The following is a 24,884-nucleotide window of genomic DNA, read 5'->3' as shown; positions in this document are numbered from 1 at the left end:
CAGTTCCCTGTTCCTTGTAATTGTAGCATCCCCCATAATCCCCCCTCTACATTGGTCCTGGACATTTGGAAGGTCCTTGAAGAGGAGATGTCAGCTGAGGGTGGTTTGGATGGCCAATGGAGATCTGTACCTCCACTTCCTACAGCTCAAATATTTATTGTCATCTCCCATGTAAATGTACCAACTAATAGGTCCAGAAGCTGGGATGTAAGTTGGGCTGAAGACACAGCAGAAGCAAATCAAATTTTGTATTGTGCTCCTGGTACCCCGTAAGGCCTCTCCTCTGCCCCACTAGTCCTTATTCTCTACGGGAAGTTTGCTGCATTCAGGCCAGCCCATCCTCCCTCTGTCTAGGGCTGTCTTTAGAATGTGTCCCTTGTCTATATCCTTACCCATGGACTGTGTTCCTCAACCTTCTAGAAACTTTGCACAAGAGGTTCAAAACCTGTTTTCCTTCCCTCCTCTCTGTTTGAAAGAGCAGACAGAAGGAAACCAGGGAGCAGTTTCACTATCCCAGCCAATCACACCTAGATAAGCTGCATCCAGAGTGCCTCCACCTGAAAAATCATGCTCCGCCCCTTACCCCAACAGAACCCCACTCCTTTCCAGCCTCCTGGCTCTCATTCCAGCTCAACAACTTGCCCATTTCCACTTCCAGCTTCCCTCCTGGCTTCACAATGCCAGCTAACATACTCGCCTTCCACAATCCCCAGTCCTGCCAACACATGACACCAAGCACGACTAATTAGTGCTCACAACAGCTTTAATTATAACTACTTTTTGAGTGCCTACCATGTGCCAAGCAGTCTCCTAATCACTTTACAAGCACTTTATTTAATCCTCAAAACACCACCGCTAGGAGTTAGGGACCATCATGATTCTCATTTTACAGAAAGGAAAACTGAGGCACCGGGAGGTCAACGCCTGCTCAGGGTCACAACTGCGTCACTCTGGCGGGACTTTCAACCCGCATTAGCTGTCTGCTTCGCAGGATCCCAGCCACTTCCCGGCCGTCACTACCGCACTAAAATGCTGTGTCACGCTGGAGCAGCAGGTTCCCTGTTAACGTGAAAAAAACAGGAAGGAGGGAAGAGAAGAGAACCTTCGCGATAAACTCCGGAAAGGAGGCGGAGGTGCACACGCAGAAACACTTCCTGGTGATCGTTACTCAGCATTTTGTGGGGTTCGCGGGGCTGGTGGGCAGGGGTGCGACAGGACTTTCGGAGGGATCGTAGGTGGCCTCGAGCCTGGGCGCGTCCGATTAAGGCCTGGTTGGCCCCTTCCCAGGTGACCCTGTAGCTCTGGGAGTGGCCTCCGCCCGCCATGCAGAGTGCAGGCGCCCTTTACGTCACGCATCCCACTCCCAGGTGGGGTACAGGTGGGAGGTGCCGAAGGTCTCCAGCCCAGAGGACTCCCAGGAGCTCCGCCCCACGCCCGCCCCAGCCCTGCCCCTCCGGCCCCGCCCCTGCCGGCGGTCTCGACCCCGTCCGGCTGCATCCGGGAGGCGGGGCGTAGCCCAGACGCCTTGGCGGGCCCGGGAGGCCCCAGCGGGCGCGCCCCCGCCACACTTACGCCGCGCGCGCCCGCCCGCCCCGCCCACCGTTGCTATAAAGGGAAACCGGGCTGCGCGCTCTCCAAGCTTCGTCCGGCGCCTTGGATCCGCTTCCGTATATTCCGGTGTAAGGTCGCTAGTCAGACCCCAGCAGCCAAGATGGTGAAGCAGATAGAGAGCAAGGTAAGCGTTCCGGGGCTGGCCAGGGCGCGGCGCGCAGCCCCGGCAGATGGGGTAGGCGGTGGGCCGGAGGTGGGCAGGCCGCCCCTTCGCATCCCTGGAGGAAGATGACGCGGCGACTCGGCCTGGGACTGCGAGAAGCCCGGGCCTGGGCGCTCCCGGGGCGGTGGAGCGTGCGCTGGAGGGCTAGGTCCGGGTAACCTATGCGCCCGGGGGATGCACGCGCGTGGGGAGCGCCCTGGAGTCCTCCATTGAGCCTCCGCCCCCTCCCCACCCCAGCCGGGAAACCGCGATTGGGTAAAGGATGGAGGGAGTCTGCCTTTGGCCCCCATTTGTATCCGGACACGGGCCCGGGCAAGGAGGTGGAGGGCTCCTTGGAGAAAGCCGGGGCTTGCTGGCTGCCACTCTCTCCCCGGGGAGTGGCGTGATCCACCCGCGCTGGGTGCAGTGAGCTCCCTGGGGAGTGGATCTAGGCCGGACACCCCCGGCTGCCTCCAGCACTGCCCGGCCGCAGAGCTGACGCGTGCTGCATCCGCGCAAAGGGAGCGATTCCGGGCTGGAGACACCCCCCGAACCCCTTCGCTTGTACAAGTGCGGCCCTAGGGCCCCAGGTGGCGTCAAGGAGGTGAAGTCCGGGCCGCGCCCTCGGGACTCCTCCTCCTGCGGCGCAGGGCGTGTTTCCGGCAGCTCTGGCTTTGGAATGACTCAGTCCCCAAGTCTGGGCCCAGGGACCTTCACTGCCCTACCCATTTGTGATTCACCCACGGTGAATTTCGTGGTCGGTGGGTTTCGCTGGAGCCAGGAGTGCCCCTGAGAGCGGCCGCGCCCCGCTGTGTGCTCGTCGGCTTTCGGGTACCCAGACGGCGGTTCTGTCCTTTTAGGAATGCCCAAGACAAAAAGTGTTCCATGTCGAGAGTTATTGCAAACTTAATACCCTCCTGCTTGGAAAACTCAGAGCCTAACAGTGTCTGGTGTACTGTGGCCCCTCAAGAAGTGGATGTTAAATGCAGAGGCACAAAACTGAGTGGGAGAAAACTGATGTTGCTCAAACAGTGGGACGAAACCGTTTACCCTGCGATGCCGCCCACCCCCAGTAAAGCAGGGGAAAGGCGGGTGACCCGACCTGGTTTAGGTGCTGGGGTTAGCTTTGGAAATGGAAGTTTGTCTGTTAATGGTTCCTTATCTTTTTGTTCCTTTTACAACCAGAAAACATAAAGATCGTTGTAGAAAGTTTGGGAAGAGAGATCTGCTATTTCCTAGCCACAAAATAGTTGAGGTTGTTTTTATTTCTGAGCTGTGTGTTTGTCGTCTAATTTAGCCTGAACACTTTCCGTGTAATTAGAAGCTTTTTGTAATCATTTCAATATCTGAAGACATTGCTGGACATTTGGGCAGTTTTCCACGCTTCAGTGAATGTTTCTGTTCATAAGGCTTTATACAGAGTTCAGGTTAGGGTCTTGAGTGCAGGGTCAAGGGATGTGAACCTTTTATGACTTACTAACAACCTTTTCATTGGTTGAAAAGAGAGTGCCTTGGGCTTCCCTGGTGGCGCAGTGGTTGAGAATCCGCCTGCCAGTGCAGGAGACACAGGTTCGAGCCCCGGTCCGGGAAGATCCCACATGCCACAGAGCAGCTAAGCCTGTGTGCCACAACTACTGAGCCTGTGCTGTAGAGCCCGCGAGCCACAACTACTGAGCCTGCATGCCACAACTACTGAAGCCTGTGCGCCTAGAGCCCATGCTCTGCAACAAGAGAAGCCACCATAGTGAGAAGCCTGTGTACCACAACGAAGAGGAGCCCCAGCTCGCCGCAACTAGAGAGAAGCCCGTGTGCAGCAACGAAGACCCAATGCAGCCAAAAATAAATAAATTTATAAAAAAAAGAAGAAAAGAAAAGAGAGAGTCTTAATATTGAGTTTTTTCCACATATTTTTATTCAGTGTCTACTGAGTGACAACAGTCTATGAGGGGAGGAGCGGGTGGTCTTCTGCAGAGTCTGGTGACCTCATCAGTAGAACATCTGAAAACCTATGAAAGGAGTGAGAAATCTTTGGTTTATATGAATTTGTCTCAGAATCCAAACACTACAACCCTAAAATTGGTTCCTGGAGCACATTTCAGTCTTTCCCTATTTTAGTTCTCATAATTGTGGCACCTTCCTCCCCTCATCAATACCAAGAGGTACAAGGGTGACAGGAAATTCATTACCCAGAAAAACACTATGGCCTGAGGCCCAAAGCCCCTGATAATCAGTTGATCTTCAAAACTATGATCCAGAGTCAATCAAAAGCTAAGCTAATGTTTCTTATAAATATTGAGTACACTTTAGCTTTTCATCCTGATGGACTTCGTGCCGTGGGCCATCCAAGACAACTCTGAGGTTTTGGTAGTTTAGAGCCACTGGGATCCATTTCAGCTCCAAGTGGGTTAATGGACTATAAAAGTGAGGAGGAAGAAATAAAGTTTTTTGAAGAATGGCCACTGCCATTTCTTTTCTTCTTCTTTTTTAAATAGTATTCATTTTTAAAATTTTTTTAAATTTTATTTTATTTATTATACAGCAGGTTCTTTTTTGTGTGTGTGTGTGTGTGTGTGTGTGTGTGTGTGTGTGTGTGTTACGAGGGCGTCTCACTGCCGTGGCCTCTCCCATTGCGGGGCACAGGCTCTGGACGCGCAGGCCCAGTGGCCATGGCTCACGGGCCCAGCCGCTCCGCGGCACGTGGGATCCTCCCGGACCGGGGCACAAACCCGTGTCCCCAGCATCGGCAGGCGGACTCTCAACCACTGTGCCACCAGGGAAGCCCCAGCAGGTTCTTATTAGTCATCAGTTTTATACACATCAGTGTATACATGTCAATTCCAATCACCCAATTCAGCACACCACCATCCCCGCCCCCCTGCGGTTTTCCCCCATTGGTGTCCATACATTTGTTCTCTACATCTGTGTCTGAACTGCCCTGCAAACCGGTTCATGTGTACCATTTTTCTAGGTTCCACATACATGTGCTAATATACAATATTTGTTTTTCTCTTTCTGACTTACTTCACTCAGTATGACAGTCTCTAGATCCATCCACGTCTCAACAAATGACTCAATTTCATTCCTTTTTATGGCTGAGTAATATTCCATTGTATATATGTACCACATCTTCTTTACCCATTCGTCTGTCGATGGGCATTTAGGTTGCTTCCATGACCTGGCTATTGTAAATAGTGCTGCAGTGAACATTGGGGTGCATGTGTCTTTTTGAATTATGGTTTTCTCTGGGTGTATGCCCAAGTAGTGGGATTGCTGGATCATATGGTAATTCTATTTTTAGTTTCTTAGGAACCTCCATACTGTTCTCCATAGTGGCTGTATCAGTTTACACTCCCACCAACAGTGCAAGAGCGTTCCCTTATCTCCACACCCTCTCCAGCATTTGTTGTTTGTAGATTTTCTGATGATGCCCATTCTAACTGGTGTGAGGTGATACCTCATTGTAGTTTTGATTTGCATTTCTCTAATAATTAGTGATGTTGAGCAGCTTTTCATGTGCTTCTTGGCCATCTGTATGTCTTCTTTGGAGAAATGTCTATTTAGGTCTTCTGCCCATTTTTGGATTGGGTTGTTTGTTTCTTTAATATTGAGCTGCATGAGCTGTTTATATATTTCGGAGATTAATCCTTTGTCCGTTGATTCGTTTGCAAATACTTTCTCCCATTCTGAGGGTTGTCTTTTCGTCTTGTTTATGGTTTCCTTTGCTGTGCAAAAGCTTTTAAGTTTCATTAGGTCCCGTTTGTTGATTTTTGTTTTTATTCCCATTACTCTAGGAAGTGGATCAAAAAAGATCTTGCTGTGATTTATGTCAAAGAGTGTTCTTCCTATGTTTTCCTTTAAGAGTTTTATAGTGTCCAGTCTTACATTTAGGTCTCGAATCCATTTTGATTTTATTTTTGTGTATGGTGTTAGGGAGTGTTCTAATTTCCTTCTTTTACATGTAGCTGTCCAGTTTTCCCAGCACCACTTATGGAAGAGACTGTCTTTTCTCCATTGTATATCCTTGCCTCCTTTGTCATAGATTAGTTGACATAGGTGCGTGGGTTTATCTCTGGGCTTTCTATCTTGTTCCATTGATCTATGTTTCTGTTTTTGTGCCACTACCATATTGTCTTGATTACTGTAGCTTTGTAGTATAGTTTGAAGTCAGGGAGTCTGATTCCTTCAGCTCCGTTTTTTTCCCTCAAGACTGCTTTGGCTATTCGGGGTGTTTTGTGTCTCCATACAAATTTTAAGATTTTTTGTTCTAGTTCTATAAAAAAAATGCCATTGGTAATTTGATAGGGATTGCATTGAATCTGTAGATTGCTTTGGGCAGTATCGTCATTTTCACAATGTTGATTCTTCCAATCCAAGAACATGGTATATCTCTCCATCTCTTGGTATCATCTTTAATTTCTTTCATCAGTGTCTTATAATTTTCTGCATACAGGTCTTTTGTCTCCTTAGGCAGGTTTATTCCTAGGTATTTTATTCTTTTTGTTGCAATGGTAAATGGGAGTGTTTCCTTAATTTCTCTTTTAGATTTTTCATCATTAGTGTATAGGAATGCAAGGGATTTCTGTGCATTAATTTTGTATCCTGCAACTTTACCAAATTCATTAATTAGCTCTAGTAGTTTTCTGGTGGCATTTTTAGAATTCTCTATATATAGTATTATGTCATCTGCAAACAGTGACAGTTTTACTTCTTCTTTTCCAACTTGTATTCCTTTTATTTCTTTTTCTTCTCTGGTTGCCGTGGCTAGGACTTCCAAAACTATGTTCAATAATAGTGGTGAGAGTGGACATCCTTGTCTTGTTCCTGATCTTAGAGGAAATGCTTTCAGTTTTTCACCATTGAGAATGATGTTTGCTGTGGGTTTGTCGTATATGGCCTTTATTATGTTGAGGTACGTTCCCACTATGCCCACATTCTGGAGAGTTTTTATCATAAATGGGTGTTGAATTTTGTCAAAAGCTTTTTCTGCATCTATTGAGATGATCATATAGTTTTTCTCCTTCAATTTGTTAATATGGTGTATCACATTGATTGATTTACGTATATTGAAGAATCCTTGCATCCCTGGGATAAATCTCACTTGATCATGGTGTATGATCCTTTTAACGTGCTGTTGGATTCTGTTTGCTAGTATTTTGTTGAGGATTTTTGCATCTATATTCATCAGTGATATTGGTCTATAATTTTCTTTTTTTGTAGTATCTTTGTCTGGTTTTGGTATCAGGGTGATGGTAGCCTCATAGAATGAGTTTGGGAGTGTTCCTTCCTCTGCAGTTCTTTGGAAGAGTATGAGAAGGATGGGTGTTAGCTTTTCTCTAGATGTTTGATAGAATTCACCCGTGAAGCCATCTGGTCCTGGACTTTTGTTTGTTGGAAGATTTTTAATCAGAGTTTCAATTTCATTACTTATGATTGGTCTGTTCATATTTTCTATTTCTTCCTCGTTCAGTCTTGGAAGGTTATACCTTTCTAAGAATTTGTCCATTTCTTCCAGGTTGTCCATTATATTGGCATAGAGTTGCTTGTAGTAGTCTTTTAGGATGCTTTGTATTTCTGCGGTGTCTGTTGTAACTTCTCCTTTTTCGTTTCTAATTTTATTGATTTGAGTCCTCTCCCTCTTGATGAGTCTGGCTAATGGTTTATCAATTTTGTTTATCTTCTCAAAGAACCAGCTTTTAGTTTTATCAATCTTTGCTATTGTTTCTATTTCATTTATTTCTGCTCTGATCTTTATGATTTCTTTCCTTCTGCTAACTTTGGGTTTTGTTTGTTCTTCTTTCTCTAGTTCCTTCAGGTGTAAGGTTAGATTGTTTATTTGAGATTTTTCTTGTTTCTTTAGGTAGGCTTGTATAGCTATAAACTTCCCTCTTAGAACTGCTGTTGCTGCATCCCATAGGTTTTGGATCTTCGTGTTTTCATTGTCATTTGTCTCTAGGTATTTTTTGATTTCCTCTTTGATTTCTTCAGTGATCTCTTGGTTATTTAGTAATGTAGTGTTTAGCCTCCATGTGTTTGTGTTTTTTACGTTTTTTTTCCCCTGTAATTCATTTCTAATCTCATAGTGTTGTGGTCAGAAAAGTTTCTTGATATGATTTCAATTTTCTTAAATTTACTGAGGCTTGATTTGTGACCCAAGATGTGATCTATCCTGGAGAATGTTTCGTGCGCACTTGAAAGTGTAATCTGCTGTTTTTGGATGAAATGTCCTATAAATATCAGTTAAATCTATCTGGTCTACTGTGTCATTTAAAGCTTCTATTTCCTTATTTATTTTCATTTTGGATTATCAGTCCATTGGTGTAAGTGAGGTGTTAAAGTCCCCCACTATTATTGTGTTAATGTTGATTTCCTGTTTTATGGCTGTTAGCAGTTGCCTTATGTATTGAGGTGCTCCTATGTTGGGTGCATATATATTTATAATTGTTATATCTTCTTTTTGGATTGATCCCTTGATCATTATGTAGTGTCCTTCCTTGTCTCTTGTAACATTCTTTATTTTAAAGTCTATTTTATCTGATATGAGTATTGCGACTCCAGCTTTCTTTTGATTTCCATTTGCATGGAATATCTTTTTCCATCCCCTCACTTTCAGTCTGTATGTGTCCCTAGGTCTGAAGTGGGTCTCTTGTAGACAGCATATATATGGTTCTTGTTTTTGTATCCATTCAGCAGGCCTGTGTCTTTTGGTTGGAGCATTTAATCCATTCACATTTAAGGTAATTATCGATATATATGTTCCTATGACCATATTCTTAATTGTGTTGGGTTTGTTTTTGTAGGTCCTTTTCTTCTCCTGTGTTTCCCACTTAGAGAAGTTCCTTTAGCATTTGTTGTAGAGCTGGTTTGGTGGTGCTGAATTCTCTTAGCTTTTGCTTGTCTGTAAAGCTTTTGATTTCTCCATTGAATCTGAATGAGATCCTTGCCGGGTAGAGTAACCTTGGTTGTAGGTTCTTCCCTTTCATCACTTTAAGTATATCATGCCACTCCCTTCTGGCTAGTAGAGTTTCTGCTGACAAATCAGCTGTTAACCTTATGGGAGTTCCCTTGTATGTTATTTATCATTTTTCTCTTGCTGCTTTCAATAAGTTTTCCTTGTCTTTACTTTTTGCCAATTTGATTACTATGTGTCTCAGTGTGTTTCTCCTTGGGTTTATCCTGTATGGGACTTGCTGCACTTCCTGGACTTGGGTAGCTATTTCCTTTCCCGCATTAGGGAAGTTTTTGACTATAATCTCTTCAAATATTTTCTCTGGTCCTTTCTCTCTCTCTTCTCCTTCTGGGACCCCTATAATGCAAATGTTGTTGCGTTTAATGTTGTCCCAGAGGTCTCTTAGGCTGTCTTCATTTCTTTAGATTCTTTTTTCTATATTCTGTTCCGCAGCAGTGAATTCCACCATTCTGTCTTTCAGGTCACTTACCTGTTCTTCTGCCTCAGTTATTCTGCTAATGATTACTTGTAGTGTATTTTTCATTTCAGTTATTGTATTGTTCATCTCTTTGTTTTTTAATTTGTCTAGGTCTTTGTTAAACATTTCTTGCATCTTCTCCATCTTTGCCTCCATTCTTTTTCCAAGGTCCTGTATCATCTTCACTATCATCATTCTGAATTCTTTTTCTGGAAGGTTGCCTATCTCCACTTCATTTAGTTGTTTTTCTGGGGTTTTATCTTTTTCCTTCATCTGGTACATAGCCCTCTTCCTTTTCATCTTGTCTATCTTTCTGTGAATGTGGTTTTTGTTCCACAGGCTGCAGGATTGTTATTCATTTTATGTATACATTTTTAATTTATTTATTAGTTTTGTCTGTTGGGTCTTTGTTGCTGTGCGCAGGCTTTCTCTAGTTGTGGCGAGCAGTGGCAACTCTTCGTTGCGGTGTGCGGGCTTCTCATTGCAGTGGCTTCTCTTGTTGCAGAGCATGGGCTCTAGGCGCGTGGGCTTCAGTAGTTGTGGCACTTGGGCTCAGTAGTTGTGGTGCGCGGGCTTATTTGCTCCTTGGCATGTGGGATCTTCCCGGACCAGGGCTTGAACCCATGTACCCTACATTGGCAGGCGGATTCTTAACCACTGTGCCACCAGGGAAGTTCCTGCTGCCTTTTCTTGAACTCCCAACTTAACACACAGGCACTTTGCTAAATGCTTTACAAACCACTCTTATGCCTGTTGATTACCTTCGGAATGGGTGTGTTTAGGAAAAGAGATGCTAGATGCTGCTCTTATTTATCTGCCCCAAATACATTGTTTTCAGAATGTTTGTGTTAGTGATGGGGACCTTTATCAATCCTCACTGCTAGTTTGCTAGTTTCTGGGAGCTAGAAATTATGGTTTGCTTCTTAGTCAGATAGTATTGAATCATTTTCACACTGATGTCTGTTTTAGGCAAACTTTAGTAACCAGAGAGTAGAACTTGTCATGAAGTCTTACATATACCTGGCTCTGTGACTCATGTTCAGTGAAGCCAAAAGTTATTGCTGAAAAATATTCTAGGTTGAGAGTAACCTCACCAGTATTTACTGAGGGCCAACCATGTTCACAAAACCATGTATACATCTGACCAGACATTGTCAATCTTTATTTCCCTGTCTTACCTGGATCTTGCAGTAAAGAATGGCTGGTTTGACCTAAAAAAAAATCACATTAGGGAAGGCTTTGAAGGAAATTCATCTGGAAAAAATCGGTGATGGTTTGGGAAAATAATATCTGTATTTCTTACTCTCTGTGTGCACCCTCCACTACACACACACACCTCCCCACACCCAAAGGTGTGGTGTGTTTATTTGTATGCAGGTTTGTACCTGCATAACTGAAAAGGGTACAGAAGTCATGACCTACCATTCCAGGACACACCATTTGTGAATTGTTTTCCCCGATAAACATGAGGCAGAAATTAGAAATCTAGAGAAGTAACTTGAGAGGAATTCACTTTAGTTTTTTTTTTCTTTTTTTCTTTGTTAATGGTGCTTTATTTACTTTCTTCTTTACTTGGACCAAATTTGATCTGATTCTTAGCTTTCAAAGGAGGGGGGCAGTGGTGTTGGTTTTTAATTAAACCAATGTGACTGGCATTTTTCCCCTTGAAGAAAACCGAGACTTCAGATATAGATGTTTGTGTTTTGATTTCTCTTCATGGCCTTGGTTTTGGTCAGCACCAGCTGACTGACCGTGGTTAAAAAAGAGTCGCCCCTTGTTAACTAGAAGGTTAGGTTGCTAGGGTTACAGTATCAAAACCATTGGTAAATTATTCAGGGAGGTTGGTGGTAAGGGATTTCTTGATCATTTCTACTAGTGGAATTTTATTCAACAAGCATTGCTTACGAAAAATAACAAAGAAAATTCCCTTCATAAGGGACTAAAACTTTTTCATTTGGTCAACAATGAAGGCAGAAATCAATGATAGTATGTATGATCTCAATTCTGGAAACTCCACTAAAGAGTATAAGGACATATGCTTAATGTCAACAGTGAGTGTAAGGGTGTGGAGAAGGTTCTTTTCCTTGATATTTATTTTTTTGACCTTTTGGATGTTCTACCATAGACAATATTAGCTTAATCAAAAAGTTTTAGGTTTTAAAATAACTTGTGTTTTAGTTGCAAGATTCTGTGCCTTTGTGACTTATTCAATTGAAGTGTGATTCCTTGGATCAATCAATGAGCATTTAGTGAATGTCTACCATATATTATACCAAGATTTGATATGGAAACTTTTTTTTATAAATTTATTTTATGTATTTTTTTTTTTTTTGGCTGCATTGTGTCTTCATTGCTGCTCACAGGCTTTCTCGTTGTGGCAAGCAGGGGCCAGTCTTCATTGCGGTGTGCGGGCTTCTCATTGCAGTGGCTTCTCTTGTTGCAGAGCATGGGCTCTAGGCACATGGGCTTCAGTAGTTGTGGCATGCAGGCTCAGTAGTTGTGGCACACAGGCTTAGTTGCTCCACAGCATGTGGGATCTTCCCAGACCGGGGCTCGAACCCGTGTCCCCTGCATTGGCAGGTGGACTCTCAACCACTGTGCCACCAGGGAAGTCCAGATGTGGAAACATTTTTAATACAAATGTCTTTATTTTCCTTTCATTTACTTAGTTTGGAGGTGGATTAACCAATTAATATTTTATATTTATGAAGACATGAATATTGATACACTGTATACATCATACTTGTGTCATCTTATCAAATAACATTACACCACAGTAGGAGTTCTTCAAACAGTTTATTTGCTTTGTTTTCCTTTTTTTATTAAAAAAAATAGGCCCTGAAAGCAGGACCTCCAAATTGTTTTGTGTCGCATTTTATCAGGGCTTTTGGAAATAAACGTAACTTAACATCTGCTTTTCTCTTTCCCTTAGTATGCTTTTCAGGAAGCCTTGAACAGTGCAGGAGAGAAACTCGTAGTAGTCGACTTCTCAGCCACGTGGTGTGGGCCTTGCAAAATGATCAAGCCTTTCTTTCATGTAAGTATTTATTAGCCAACTTCTGCTTTTGTAAACTGTTTGTGTGTTGGGGGTTGGTGGTCACAAAGCTAGGAAAGAAGGACAGTTTTGTTGTTGTCGGATCTTTGGTCTAAAAATCATAATTTAGGTTTGACACATACAGCCTACTGAAGACAACTTTCAGAAGTTCATTTGGTTGGCTTAAGTGGTTTTGTTTTTCTTCACAATGAAACATGGGCCCTATTTGAAGTTCAGGAATCAGAGTTGATGTTTCAAATTATTTTATACCAAAAGGAGAGTTTGATTCAGGGAGAATGTCTTTTATGCTTACCTGTCCCTAAATATTTGGATCTTCAGTCCCTACTTTTAAGTTTCCATTTAAGAAGCTTGAGTGTGTTGGCTGCCATTTACCCACTGCTAAATCTTTGTGGATTTTTTTTTTTTTCTAATTTTCTAGTCTCTCTCTGAAAAGTATTCCAACGTAGTGTTCCTCGAAGTAGATGTGGATGACTGTCAGGTACGTGGCTGGAAATTTGGAATAATGTTGAGCTTTTTGCAGTGGCCTTTTTCTCTGAATTACACATTGCTTGTTCTCATAAATAAGTAAAACACTAGAATTACAACCCTAGTTAAAAAGTTTATTTCAGAAGAACGAGTAAGTGTGCCAATTATGAGCTTAATCCTAGATGTCAGGAGCTAAGTACGTCACATCCTAAAATAAAATGGTTAAGGCATCCGTTACCCATCTTTACTAGTCACCTGTCTTTCTAAAAGCCCAAGTAATCTACCTAACATTCTGAGATGCTCAACAAACAGAAATTGAAGCGACCAAACACCAAGATGCCTGATAGAGAGCTGAGAGAAGAATTGGGGGGAACATTTCAAGATTGGTTTAATTTAACAAATGCTCATTTAGCACTTTGGACCAGGCGCACTGTTCTTTGTGCGTTAACAAGTATGGATTCATTTAATCCTTTGTCCTGTCGTCATGCCCAGGTTGACCATGGAGTAGCAGAGCAGGGATTTAAATGTATGTGGGCAGGTTTGCTTAGCCCCAGCAGGGCAGGAGTGGGTTAGGGTATGAAGTGCAACAAAGGTGCTAGACCTGGCTTCCAGTCCTGGCCCAGTGACTTCTGCTTTAGGCTCATTCTCGTATCCCTTGAGCCTTGGTTCTTCTATGACCAGATCTTAATACCTGCCCCCACCAACCTTGTAAGGTTGATTATTCATTGAGCAAACATGGAAATCCTGCTAAAGGTCCAGAAGGGTCTATAAAAAGGGTGGGATGGGGCATGGGGAACGTAGGGCAGTATTTTCTAAGCCTGTGGGCACCTCCCAGTACCACATGGCTTATTCCCAGCACCTTTCTCATCTTTCTTTCTTGCCGGACAAGCTCCTTGACTTAAGCTTCACATCCTCTCCAGGAATTCTCCTCTAGTTACTCCCTTGTACACCCAGGCTAGGTTAGTTCCCTTCCTCTGTGTCCCCCTGGTGTCCTCTGCCCGCTTTTTCCTGGATTGATGGTTGTCCAGTGGGAGGATCGTGTCCCTTATTAGCTCTGTGGGTTTGGTGAAGTTATCTGTTCTGTGTCTCAGGTTGAGCCTCTGTTAAATGGCAGTGTTAATCCAGCATCATAAGGCACTTGTCAGGATCATGAGAGATAAGACCTGTGAAGTGCTTAGAGCAGTGCCTGGCACATGATAAGCATTCAGTAAGCTTAGCTATTACTATAATGATCTTTGTGTCTGTCCTGCATTAGTCTGTCAGTTTCTTGGGATCAGGGACCCTGTCTTATTCACCTTTGTTTCCTCTTTATCAGCACACCTGTCTGACCTGTGGTAGGTGAAGAATGAATGAATTGGTATGGTTGTCAAGTAAAGTTATTCTGATGTGCCCTGGGTTTTTGTTTTTGGTTTTTTTTTTGTGGTACGTGGGCCTCTCACTGTTGTGGCCCCTCCCGTTGCGGAGCACAGGCTCCGGATGCGCAGGCTCAGTGGCCATGGCTCACGGGCCCAGCCACTCCACGGCACATAGGATCTTCCCGGATCGGGGCACGAACCCATGTCCCCTGCATCGGCAGGCGGACTCTCAACCACTGCGCCACCAGGGAAGCCCTGGGTTTTTGTTTTAAGTAAGAGTAGACAGCATGTGTTTGTGAAAAAACTCTTGCTCCCTATTTTAACCTAACTTATTTTTTAAAATCTCGTCACCTTAGCCAGGTGAAAATGGCACCTGGAAGGGACTAAAGAAACTGGTACTGACCCTATCAGACAGCAAGTGAATACATTTTTATTTGGAAGTACTAACATATGCTAGATCCTGCACTAAGCCCTCTGCCTACATTGTATCATTTCATCCAGGCAGTGACCACGAGAACTATTTTTATCAGCATCCCCCCTAAACAGATAATGGGACTGCAACACAGAAGGGTAAAAGGTCGATTGAGGGCTTCCCTAGTGGCACAGTGGTTGAGAGTCCGCCTGCCGATGCAGGGGACACGGGTTCATGCCCCGGTCCGGGAGGATCCCACATGCTGCAGAGCGGCTGGGCCCGTGAGCCATGGCTGCTGAGCCTGTGCATCCGGAGCCTGTGCTCCGCAACAGGAGAGTCCACAACAGCGAGAGGCCCGCGTACCTCAAAAAAAAAAAAAAAAAAAAAAAAAAAAGGTCGATTGAGGCAGAGCCTGTGGATTTGGCCCCTGTACGGTGCTGGGCCCAGGACCAGTGCTTTCTGCCTCAATCCAAAACCTTTGGGAAGTAGGTGTGCAGAGCAGGCCCAGACTTCAATATGACAGCCCCTCCTTTAGATGTGGTTGTCATCCTCATCATCACCTTGAAAGTATGTAGACCTCTAGACCTTGAAGTGACCTTCTCATAAGTTGGGGACCTTTCACTTTGAGCAACATATGATTTTGTGTGTGTGTGTGTTTTAATACTCTTAATGACAACTATTACACCATCTAAATAGCCTTATCAACCTTTTGCGGCATTAAAAATTGAATTCCAGAACCCTTTGGTCACCCCATACACATAGCAATAGTCTGTCAGTTCCTACTTACCTGGCCATTCAGCAGAGTTAGCAAGGCAGGTGATTCAAACAAAAAGGAGTTCATTATCAATCCATGAGTTGTTTTTCCCCCATGGAATTTATGAATTACATGAGTGGATCTTCTTCTTGTTGCTTTGGAACGCTGTAGGTAAAACCATCCCCTGATTTTGGCTCGAAAAGAATCAGATGAGGGATAAAAATGACATCAATTCATTATTTTGAGTATTAGATCATATCATTAAGTAGATGGAATATTTTAGGACTGAACTTTTTCTTATATTTTTTATGCAGATAATTCCTGTCCATGCAGACTCAGGGTACTTAATGTTTATAGTATCTTTGGGGCAAATAGCACCTAGTTTTAATAGAAAAATCTCTAAACACTTGGGCTGGAAGAGATTATCTTTTAGGTGTAATAGATTCAAATGGAACAGTTAGGAGGCATGGACATATAATGTGGTACACACACAAAACAACTCTGTAAAGCATAGCGAAGTGTGAATACTACTTTTGAACATGATAGACTGATCTTATTTCCTTAACAGCAGACTCTACTCCCACCTCTACAGAGTATGATACTTATAAGCTCAAAAGAAACAAAGTAACTTAGGCCTGATAGTTTTGCAACCTTTTAGGATGCCATGTGTTTCCATTATGATGAGAACAGCCAGGAATGAGTTAATAACAGGTGACAACAGCAGATTTAAAGTTATTTTGGCTGTACAGAGTGCTGAGCTAGAAACCAATGAAACAAAAGTTTATAAGGTAAAAGGTAGACTCGTTACACTTACTAATAAAAACTAATAAAAATCTGAGATGGGCCAAAACTATAGGGATGGAGAACAGACTGGGCGGGGTGGGGGCTAAGGGGGAGTGTTTGACCACAGAGAAGCTACTGAGGAAGTTTTATGGGAGTGAGGGAAGAGTTCTGTATCCTGATTATGGCAATGTTTATATGACTACACAAGTTCCAGATTGTTTATTTTTTTAAAAATGGCAGGACCTGGGTCTGTCATTAGAGAGTGGCTAGCTTTCTGTTTTTAAATGAGGGAAGTGATAAACTTGAGATCAAGAATGTTTTTAAAACCTCAAAGGTAACTACTCAAAGTGTGCATGCCTTTCAAATCACTGCAGGAATGGGCAAATTGGTCCATAGAACAAGTAATAGAAAACTAAAGAAAAAAAATAAAACAGGAACAGAGGCAGTAGAGATCAAATATTAGTTATAGAACTACTAACCTTTGCTGAGGTCCATAAAAGATTTTAATAGATGGGTATACTGTCTTGCAGGATGTTGACTTGGTATTATTAAAATGCTAGTTAGTACTCTTAGATTCATCCAACATTTTTGGGAAATTGATCATGACGTTCTGAAATAATGTAGCCAGGAAACTCCTGGAAAGTATTTTAAAAAACTAATTAGGAGGGAAGTCATAGAGGATGGGAAAGGGCAGGCCCCATAAAGTACATTAGCAGCAATAATTAAAACAGTGTGGTCTTGTAACCAGAGTAGGTATGTAGCTCCATGGACAAGACTAAGAAGTCCAAAAAAGTAGAATCAAATCTATTAAACCATGTATTAACAATTAACCATTTGGGGTTAAGATGTTGCATCTCTACCTCATTCTTTACCCCCAGATACAATCTAGAAGAAATCCAAACATAAAAATTCTAGAAAATACTGAACACGTAGAAGAGATACACTGTCAAGCACATTAACTGCCCCATTTCTTATATTCTTAAGAATTTGATTAACTGTTTTTCTCTGTGGCCATTGCAGAAATGGGCCTGAACAGTTCACTCACCGAACTGGAGTCTCTTTCTAAATCCAATAAAGCACAGGCTTTCAGTGACTGGCGTAGGGAAGGGCAGATGGATCCTGTTACATGAAAAGTCTTAAACTGGATGTCAAAAATCATGATACATACTGATAAACTGACACATTCAAATTAGGAGGTGGTTTAATCATGTGTATCCAGAGCCTTTAAAGTGAATATTTTCATTCCCTTAGCAATGCTTACTTTCATGGGTGGGAATGGAACCATAGTGTAGAGATGCTTAGGCAAAATCTGAGCCTTTTACATATCGACCAGCAGATGCGTTAAAATGATCCATGCATACAGTGACAGCTTTCGGACAATAAAAAGGTGAGATTATACTTATCTAAATAATTAAAATTGAAAATGATCTTCTTAAACCGAGCAACTTTAAGGTTTTTTGCCGTGGGACGCATCTGAATTTATTCACAAGAATGTGCATAACCTAAAAGCCCAGTGTGGTGGATTCAATTATGGTACAGAATCCTGCGTCACCTTTAAAAAAAAAATCACTTTCATACCCAATGAGAGAGAATTCTTAATGCTTTAACTAAAAATTTACCATGTAAAGACTTGACTGCAATTTTTTTAAATTTATTTATTTTTGGCTGTGCTGGGTCTTTGTTGCTGTGCGTGGGCTTTCTCTAGTTGCAGTGAGCAGGCGCTACTCTTCGTTGTGGTGCGCGGGCTTCTCGTTGCGGTGGTTTCTCTTGTTGCGGAGCATGGGCTCTAGAGCACAGGCTCAGTAGTTGTGGTGCATGGGCTTAGTTGCTCCACGGCATGTGGGATCTTTCCGGACCAGGGCTCGAACCCGAGTCCCCTGCATTGGCAGGCGGATTCTTAACCACTGTGCCAGCAGGGAAGCCCTTGACTGCAATTTTAAGACATAAAATGTATGAACATGACTTAAAAAACACTTCAAGTCTTTCTCAAAGCATTGACACCACTTCTGAGCATTTATCTTGTTTCTAGTTTTTTGTCTTATTTTATTGTAAGTTAGGCAGTTGTACCAATGCAGGAATGTTAAGCTCTGCCTAGGAGAGGTATAAGGCATCCAGAATCTGAGAACAGCAATTAGACTATCATTTCCATTGATTGGGACCCTGTATTTTCTGCTGATAAAGCTTTGGGATTAGCTTTTTCATCTGAAGGTTGTGATCAGTGTCCAGGTCCTGTTGTCTTTGGATGTGGAATATCTTTTTTGGTAGGTTCCAGTCTTTGTCGATGGTTGTTTAACAATTAGTTGTGATGTTGGTGTGCTCGAGCAAGGAGGTGAGCTCAGGGTCCTTGTACTCCTTCTTCCTTACTTATCTCCAGGTCCTGTTTTGCATGCTTTCATATGTGATGCAGGTCAGTTGCACCCCCTGTATGTTGCTATGATTAGAAGTAGCGGAAAGGGTGGCTCACACTTTCCAGACCACTGCCCTCCCACTGTGGGTATTATAAAAACAAAACTGACACCTACCTCTTTTGAGGCTTCTGCCCGCTGCCTGCATGAAAGATGGTATCCAACTGGAGGCTTACAAGTGTCAGGAAGAGACTGCACTAAACTGCTGCTCTCCAAGTGCTGGGAGGGGCCGGCCCAGTGTTCCCAAATATTCGAGCAATTCAGAGATTTTTTTTTTAAGCGTTTACATGAACCAAGTAATATATCTAGACCAGCTTCAGCCCCCTAGACAACCAGTTTCCAACCTTTTAGCTAAACCAGTCCTTCTACCCTTCTAACTTGTCTTCTTCTGGTTTCCCGATTACTCATCCTCAAGGTCCAGAACCTTGACATGTGCAGCTCATCGTCTTCCTGTCAACTCTCCACCCCATTTTCCATCCTGGATTCTCATACTACAAGGGAATTTCTGGAATTGTACATTGGTACAATTAAAATGTTATGATCTTCATTTGGATGGTCTTATCACAGGTTCCTGGTAATTTCCTTATGGCTGTTGCTTTCAGTGAGTACTTAGTGCCTGGAATGTAGTAGACATTCAGTACATACTAGCCATTTTATTGCAGCCATTACTGCCCTTGTGCTTTTTGTTGCCCATCATTTAAAGAAAAAGTAAAGGTTATCTGGAAACAGCAGTGTCCACCACCCTTCCTGCCCAAACTGGCAACAGGACACATGCAATTTCATAAAGACATAAAACCACACTTTTCTTCCCGTCAGAGGAACAGGTGGTTAGGCTGGTGTGCTACCGTGACTGGTGGCTCAATCTAGGAACCACTCCTTTTTTTGCGGGGGGGCCATGCAACCTGGCATATGGGATCTTAGTTCCCCAACCAGGGATCGAACCCACGCCCCCTGCAGTGGAAGCTCGAAGTCTTAACCACTGGACTGCCAGGGAAGTGCTAGGACCACTCCATTTTTAATTCTCATGCCCCTTACTCCCGAATCCCCAACTGGAAGTCACCACAGTGTTTTTAGCTGACCTTCCTTCCTTTCCTGTGAAAGTTCTTTGATTTCCGTGGTCTGCTTCTCGGAGTTCTGCCTCCATGGTTGGTGTCCTCCACAGCTTTTGCTGCTCAGTTAGGGCTGTGTGGTTCTTTCTTCACTTCTCTCCTGATCCTCTTTGCAGTGCCAAGCTGATGTACTTGATCCCTAATGTACCTGTTCACTTGAAACTCTTGTCCAAACCAAACTATTTTCATGGCATTCCCCCCACCCCAAACCTGGTGTGAACAAGGTGTTGAGAGGTAGGGGTTATAAAACAATAACCGAAAAACCAGTGTGGAGCTGTCCCTGTCGATCACCATGACTTTATTCTTGAACAGGTCCTTTGTATAAGTTGTTCCTCTCCCTAACTCTAAACTCTCGCCTTTATGATCATCATCTATGTACCTCACTCCAGTACAACTGGGAGTAATTCGATTAAACAATTTGAGTCACTGTATAGCATCTGATTCTAGTATCTCTCAACGACGAAAGTACATATTCGTTAGAATTGTAATTGAGAATATAACCAATTTGGCTTTTGTGCTGCCACTGTAGTCCTTGTTTAAGCATATAAAAATTGGCACAAAGTCCTAATGCTGAGTTCTGGGTACATAACAGGAAAAAGAATCTGGTTCTAGATCACGGGTACCAGGGCTCAACACTCCTCATGGTCTTATTTTTATCTTCTTTCTATATCTCCCTTCTCCCCAGGATGTTGCTTCAGAGTGTGAAGTCAAATGCATGCCAACCTTCCAGTTTTTTAAAAAGGGACAGAAGGTAGGTACATCTGACCTTGAAGAAAACCAGCTGGGTAATAGGAAAGCATGGTGTATAAAAGAAGAAACGGAAGTGACTTACCCTTCACGTGGGAAGCACATCCCCATTTTTTCCTTTTAAGAATATTTAAATATGTCATTCTTCATTAAGTACATAATGTGACATCTCATTGATAATTGATCTTTGCTAAAACTAAAATCACAGGGATTTGGTGATTAATCCCTGTGATTGGTGCTTCATATTTATATCACAGTGCATTTATCTTTGTTCAGAGGTATTTGTGTAAAAAAACTGAATCTTGACTTTTGAGGGGTTTTTGTTTTTGTTTTTAACTTTAAAAAACTGGGTGTTATCCATGGATGTACATTTTAAATAAGCTTGTACTTCCTCTCCTCCCCAGGCCCATTCTGTGGTCCTATCTGATATACAAAATAGGGATGCAATGCTACTTCTAATGGCAATTCAATATTCTCTCAACAGGTGGGTGAATTTTCTGGAGCTAATAAGGAAAAACTTGAAGCCACCATTAATGAATTAATCTAATCATGTTTTCTGAAGACATGACCAGCCTTTGGCTGTTTAAAACTTGTAATTTTTTTTATTTACAAAAAGGAAGGATCAAGTATGAAGACTATATACCTAACTGCCATCTGATAAGTGACAATAAAATATTAACTGTACCCTTTTTAAAACTGTCTGGTGTCTTTGCATAGTTTTCAAAATAAATGAAAACTGGCCATTTGATGATATTTAATGTCCTAGTTATTTTCATATGTTCTTGATCACTTTTTTTTTTTTAACCTTGTAGGCCACTGATGATTGAAGATTTTTCATGTACTTCTAGGAAATCTTGTTGGAGGCAATGCACAGATAATAGAGTAATATGTTAAAATTCTGTTATTATTTTTGACCTTATGCACAGAGGAGGTATTATTTTTTGTTCTAGCAAGCAGATCTCCTATGCCCTCTGAATGGTCCTCACGACCAAAATTGATGTCTGCCCATGAAGGAATTGTTTAGCCCATGAAGGAATTGTTTATCTCTGGTTTCAGATTCCTGTCCCAAAGGTTACAGTGAGGTGCCAATTTTGCTAATGGTAAAGGAGTTCTATTATCTGTTAGGAATTCTTCATAGGTGGCTCACAAGGGAGTTCCCACAAACATTACTGTGGGAATTTGATTCTCTCAAGTATCTAAGAAACTGGTTTTATAGGCCAGATAGACTTTCCAACCTAAGCAGTAAAGAGTGTGGACATTACTGTTAATTTCATTCAAAGAACATTGTTTCTTTTGTTCTAGACCCAAAGGGCTGGAGGAATGCTTGCAGAAATAGTTTTTAAATTGGTACAGTAAAAAATCAGAATTAAATCATATGCCCCTCACCATCCTTATATTAATTTAATCTTTGCAACAATCCTATGAAGTAGGCACTGTAATCCCCACTTCCCAGGGAGGAAACCGGCAAAGAGGTTAAGTAATATCCCCAGCATCACATTAGTCAGTGGAGGATATGTGAGTCAAACCAAGTGAGTCTGGAGCCTGAGTGCATGCTCAACTATTACACTGCTGCTCAGTGTAACAATGTAATAACTAGGTAAAATGATGGGCCCTTAGCTGGGTTTCATTCCTCATCTGAAAATCAGGATACTGAACTTAGATGAACTTTCAAAATATTAATTGAATGCTTACTATGTGCCAGGCACTGTGCTAGGCTAGGGATATAGCTGTGAATAGGACACCCTTCTCATAGAGCTTACATTCTGGAAAGGGAGGCAAACTAATGAATAACAGACTGTGGAATATACTATGAGGCCAAAACAAATGGGCACAGTAATTGAGACTACTAGGGGGACCTGCTTGGGATGGAATGGTTCTGACAAGAGACTAAGCTGAGACCTGATGGTGAAAAAAGACTGGCCAGTAAAGAGCCAGGCACTCTACTTCCCAGCAGAGAGAACAGCATGCAGCAAGACCCTGAGTCAGAGAACTTGGTACATTGTAGACCCAGCAGAGATGCATGGAATAGAGGCAGATGGTGGCAGCACCCAGTCATCCAAGGCTTGTTCTAGGTGCAAAGGGAAGACATTGAAAGGTAAGCCTGAGGTAACATGCTTGGATATTAAGAGTTCATTTTGGCAGCTGTATTGAAAATGGGTTGGAGAAGGAGGCAAAGACCTAGAAAATCATTTAAGCTTTGTCATTTACCTAGGCCAGAGATGATGATGCCTGTGATTGGTTGATGGTGGGAGAGAGGGAACAAAGTGAGTATGGACTCAACATTTAGGAAAGACAATCCGAGGGACGTCTAGGAGTAGGATTCTAGAGTAAGTACCAGGTTTTTGACTTGAGCAAATGGGTGGTTGGGGTGCCATGTAATGAGTAAGCTAAGGATGCGGGGGGCGGGCCCAGGTTCTCTTGAGACATGTTAAGACATGCTTTGGTGGTGTACATTTAAGATGATGTTATGCAGACTGTTGGGTACTAGCCTGGACTGGAATAGGAATTTGAAAGATGTAATGTAGATGGCTCTTAAATGTGTGAGATCACCCAGGAAGAGAATCCAGAGTAAAGAGGGCTCAAGACAGCTTGATGAGCTCCCAACATTTAGAGACCAAGTAGAGCGGGAACCAACAAAAGAGACATAATGGAAGCCAGAGGGGGAAGGAGGAAAACCAAGAGGGTTTTATCCCAAAAGCAAAAAAAAACACTTCAAAAAGGAAGGTGTGCCAACTATCAAATGCTGTTTTGAGACTAAGATGACAGGAAAACAAAGTGGAGAGTGATTGTGACAAAATTCTTATGGAAGGATAGGGATGGAAGCCAGGTTGGTGAGAACTGAAGAGTGAGTGATCAGAAATGACCCAGAAATCACACTTTTCATATCCATCCTAAACAAAGTATCATTTGGAAAGAAAAATGTCCAAGGATGATTGTTGCAGCATTGTTTATAGCAGCACGAAATTGGATCTCCATCAATAGAGAAATAGTTGAATCCAATATGATAAATCCTTTCTAGGTAATATAGAATGTGAAATATAGAATGTGAAATAAAATTCATATTTATGGCAAGACAAGAAAAATCTAAACATAAAAGTTCTTCTCTGCCCTTTGGCCTCCCCCTTCCCCTCACTGTGCATTGTGTATCCACATGATGCATTGACCAAACCTCCCCCATCAGCGGGAATACCTGCTCAACCGTAAACAGCAACATTCACCTAGCATCAGTAAGACAACTTCTTAAAAGATAATATTTCTTCTTGATCTTGTAAAGGGTCACATGACCTACCACAATGGCACTTAAATCTGGATTATGTAAACTGTCATTAATGCACCATTTAATGTACAGCCCTCTGTCTTAAAAAACATAAACTGTCTTGACTTCTAACGGGTGGAAGAGTTCTCAGAGCTTTCTGAGATGCTCTTCCCAGGTTATAATCCTCAAATTTAACTGGAATAAAATTTTCCAATTGTTTCTTAAATTGATTAATTTTTCATCAAGAATAAAGAGTTATTAATACTGAAATAGGAAAATTTCAAAGTCACTGAGTGAAAAAAGTTACAGAATGTGAACAATACAGAACAGTACAATTTTATTTGTGTAAAACACAAGACATGCTAGATACCTCAGTAGGTAAATATGCATGTAAATTAACATGAGAAGATCTTGAAACATTTCTAACCAGAGCAGTGACTTATGGAGAGGAGGGTAGGTAGAGATTGATTTAGTTTTATCCATAAATGTTTGGATTTTTCATAACAAAAATGTACTCATGCATTACTTACAAGTTAAAAAAATTTAATAGATTGTAAAGACGGGGAAGCAGGGTCTGTAAAACTCGTGCAAAAATTTCTCTAAAGTAGAGCTGAGAGATACAATTAATAGACATTTTCTGTATAAGTGGGTTTGCTAGCATGCAAATGGAAATGATACAGAAATAGAGATCAGTTTTGTGGGAAAAAGGATTCCTGAAAAGGAATTCTTTGTGTAGTCAAGAAAGAAAGGGGGAAAAGATCAGCTGTTGAGGAGAGGGGGAAGATGGCGGAAAAGTAAGACGCGGAGATCACCTTCCACCCCGCAGATACATCAGAAATACACCTGCACGTGGAACAACTCCTACAGAACACCTACTGAACGCTGGCAGAAGACCTCAGACCTCCCAAAAGGCAAGAAACTCCCCACGTACCTGGGTAGGGCAAAAGAAAAAAGAATAAACAGGGACAAAAGAATAGGGACGGGACCTGCACCAGTGGGAGGGAGCTTTGAAGGAGGAAAGGTTTCCACGCACTAGGAAGCCCCTTCAAGGGCGGAGACTGCAGGTGGCGGAGGGCAAAGCGGAGATTCCCGCACAGAGGATCGGTGCCGACTGGCACTCACCAGCCCGAGAGGCTTGTCTGCTCGGCCGCCGGGGCGGGCGGGGCTCGGAGCTGAGGCTCGGGCTTCCATCAGAGCGCAGGGAGAGGACTGGGGTTGGCGGCGTGAACACAGCCTGAAGGGGTTAGTGCACCACGGCTAGCCCCGGGAGGGAGTCCGGGGAAAAGTCTGGACCTGCCAAAGAGGCAAGGGACTTTTTCTTCCCTCTTTGTTTCCTGGTGTGCGAGGAGAGGGTATTCAGAGCGCC

The 24,884-nt window shown here is 42.7% G+C and overlaps 1 protein-coding gene and 1 long non-coding RNA gene across 2 annotated transcripts; both read left to right on the top strand.

Moving 5' to 3' along the window:
• Nucleotides 1-1,609: 1,609 nt before the first annotated feature.
• Nucleotides 1,610-21,015, top strand: TXN (thioredoxin). The gene is made up of 5 exons (XM_079705841.1): nt 1,610-1,735; nt 12,110-12,214; nt 12,651-12,710; nt 20,201-20,266; nt 20,747-21,015. Exons 1-5 carry the CDS (start codon nt 1,712-1,714, stop codon nt 20,807-20,809), a joined length of 318 nt encoding a protein of 105 aa, XP_079561967.1. The 5' UTR covers nt 1,610-1,711; the 3' UTR covers nt 20,810-21,015.
• Nucleotides 21,016-22,342: 1,327 nt separating this feature from the next.
• Nucleotides 22,343-24,601, top strand: LOC307055155. The gene is made up of 3 exons (XR_013810969.1): nt 22,343-22,357; nt 22,475-22,589; nt 24,345-24,601. It is a non-coding gene; the product is annotated as an uncharacterized lncRNA (long non-coding RNA).
• Nucleotides 24,602-24,884: the final 283 nt, after the last annotated feature.

This window comes from Hyperoodon ampullatus, assembly GCF_949752795.1.
Source record: "Hyperoodon ampullatus genome assembly, chromosome: 6".
NCBI classification, from domain to species: Eukaryota; Metazoa; Chordata; class Mammalia; order Artiodactyla; family Ziphiidae; genus Hyperoodon; species Hyperoodon ampullatus.
The sequence above is the reverse complement of the archived record's forward strand: the minus strand, read 5'-3'. Positions and strand labels throughout refer to the sequence as shown.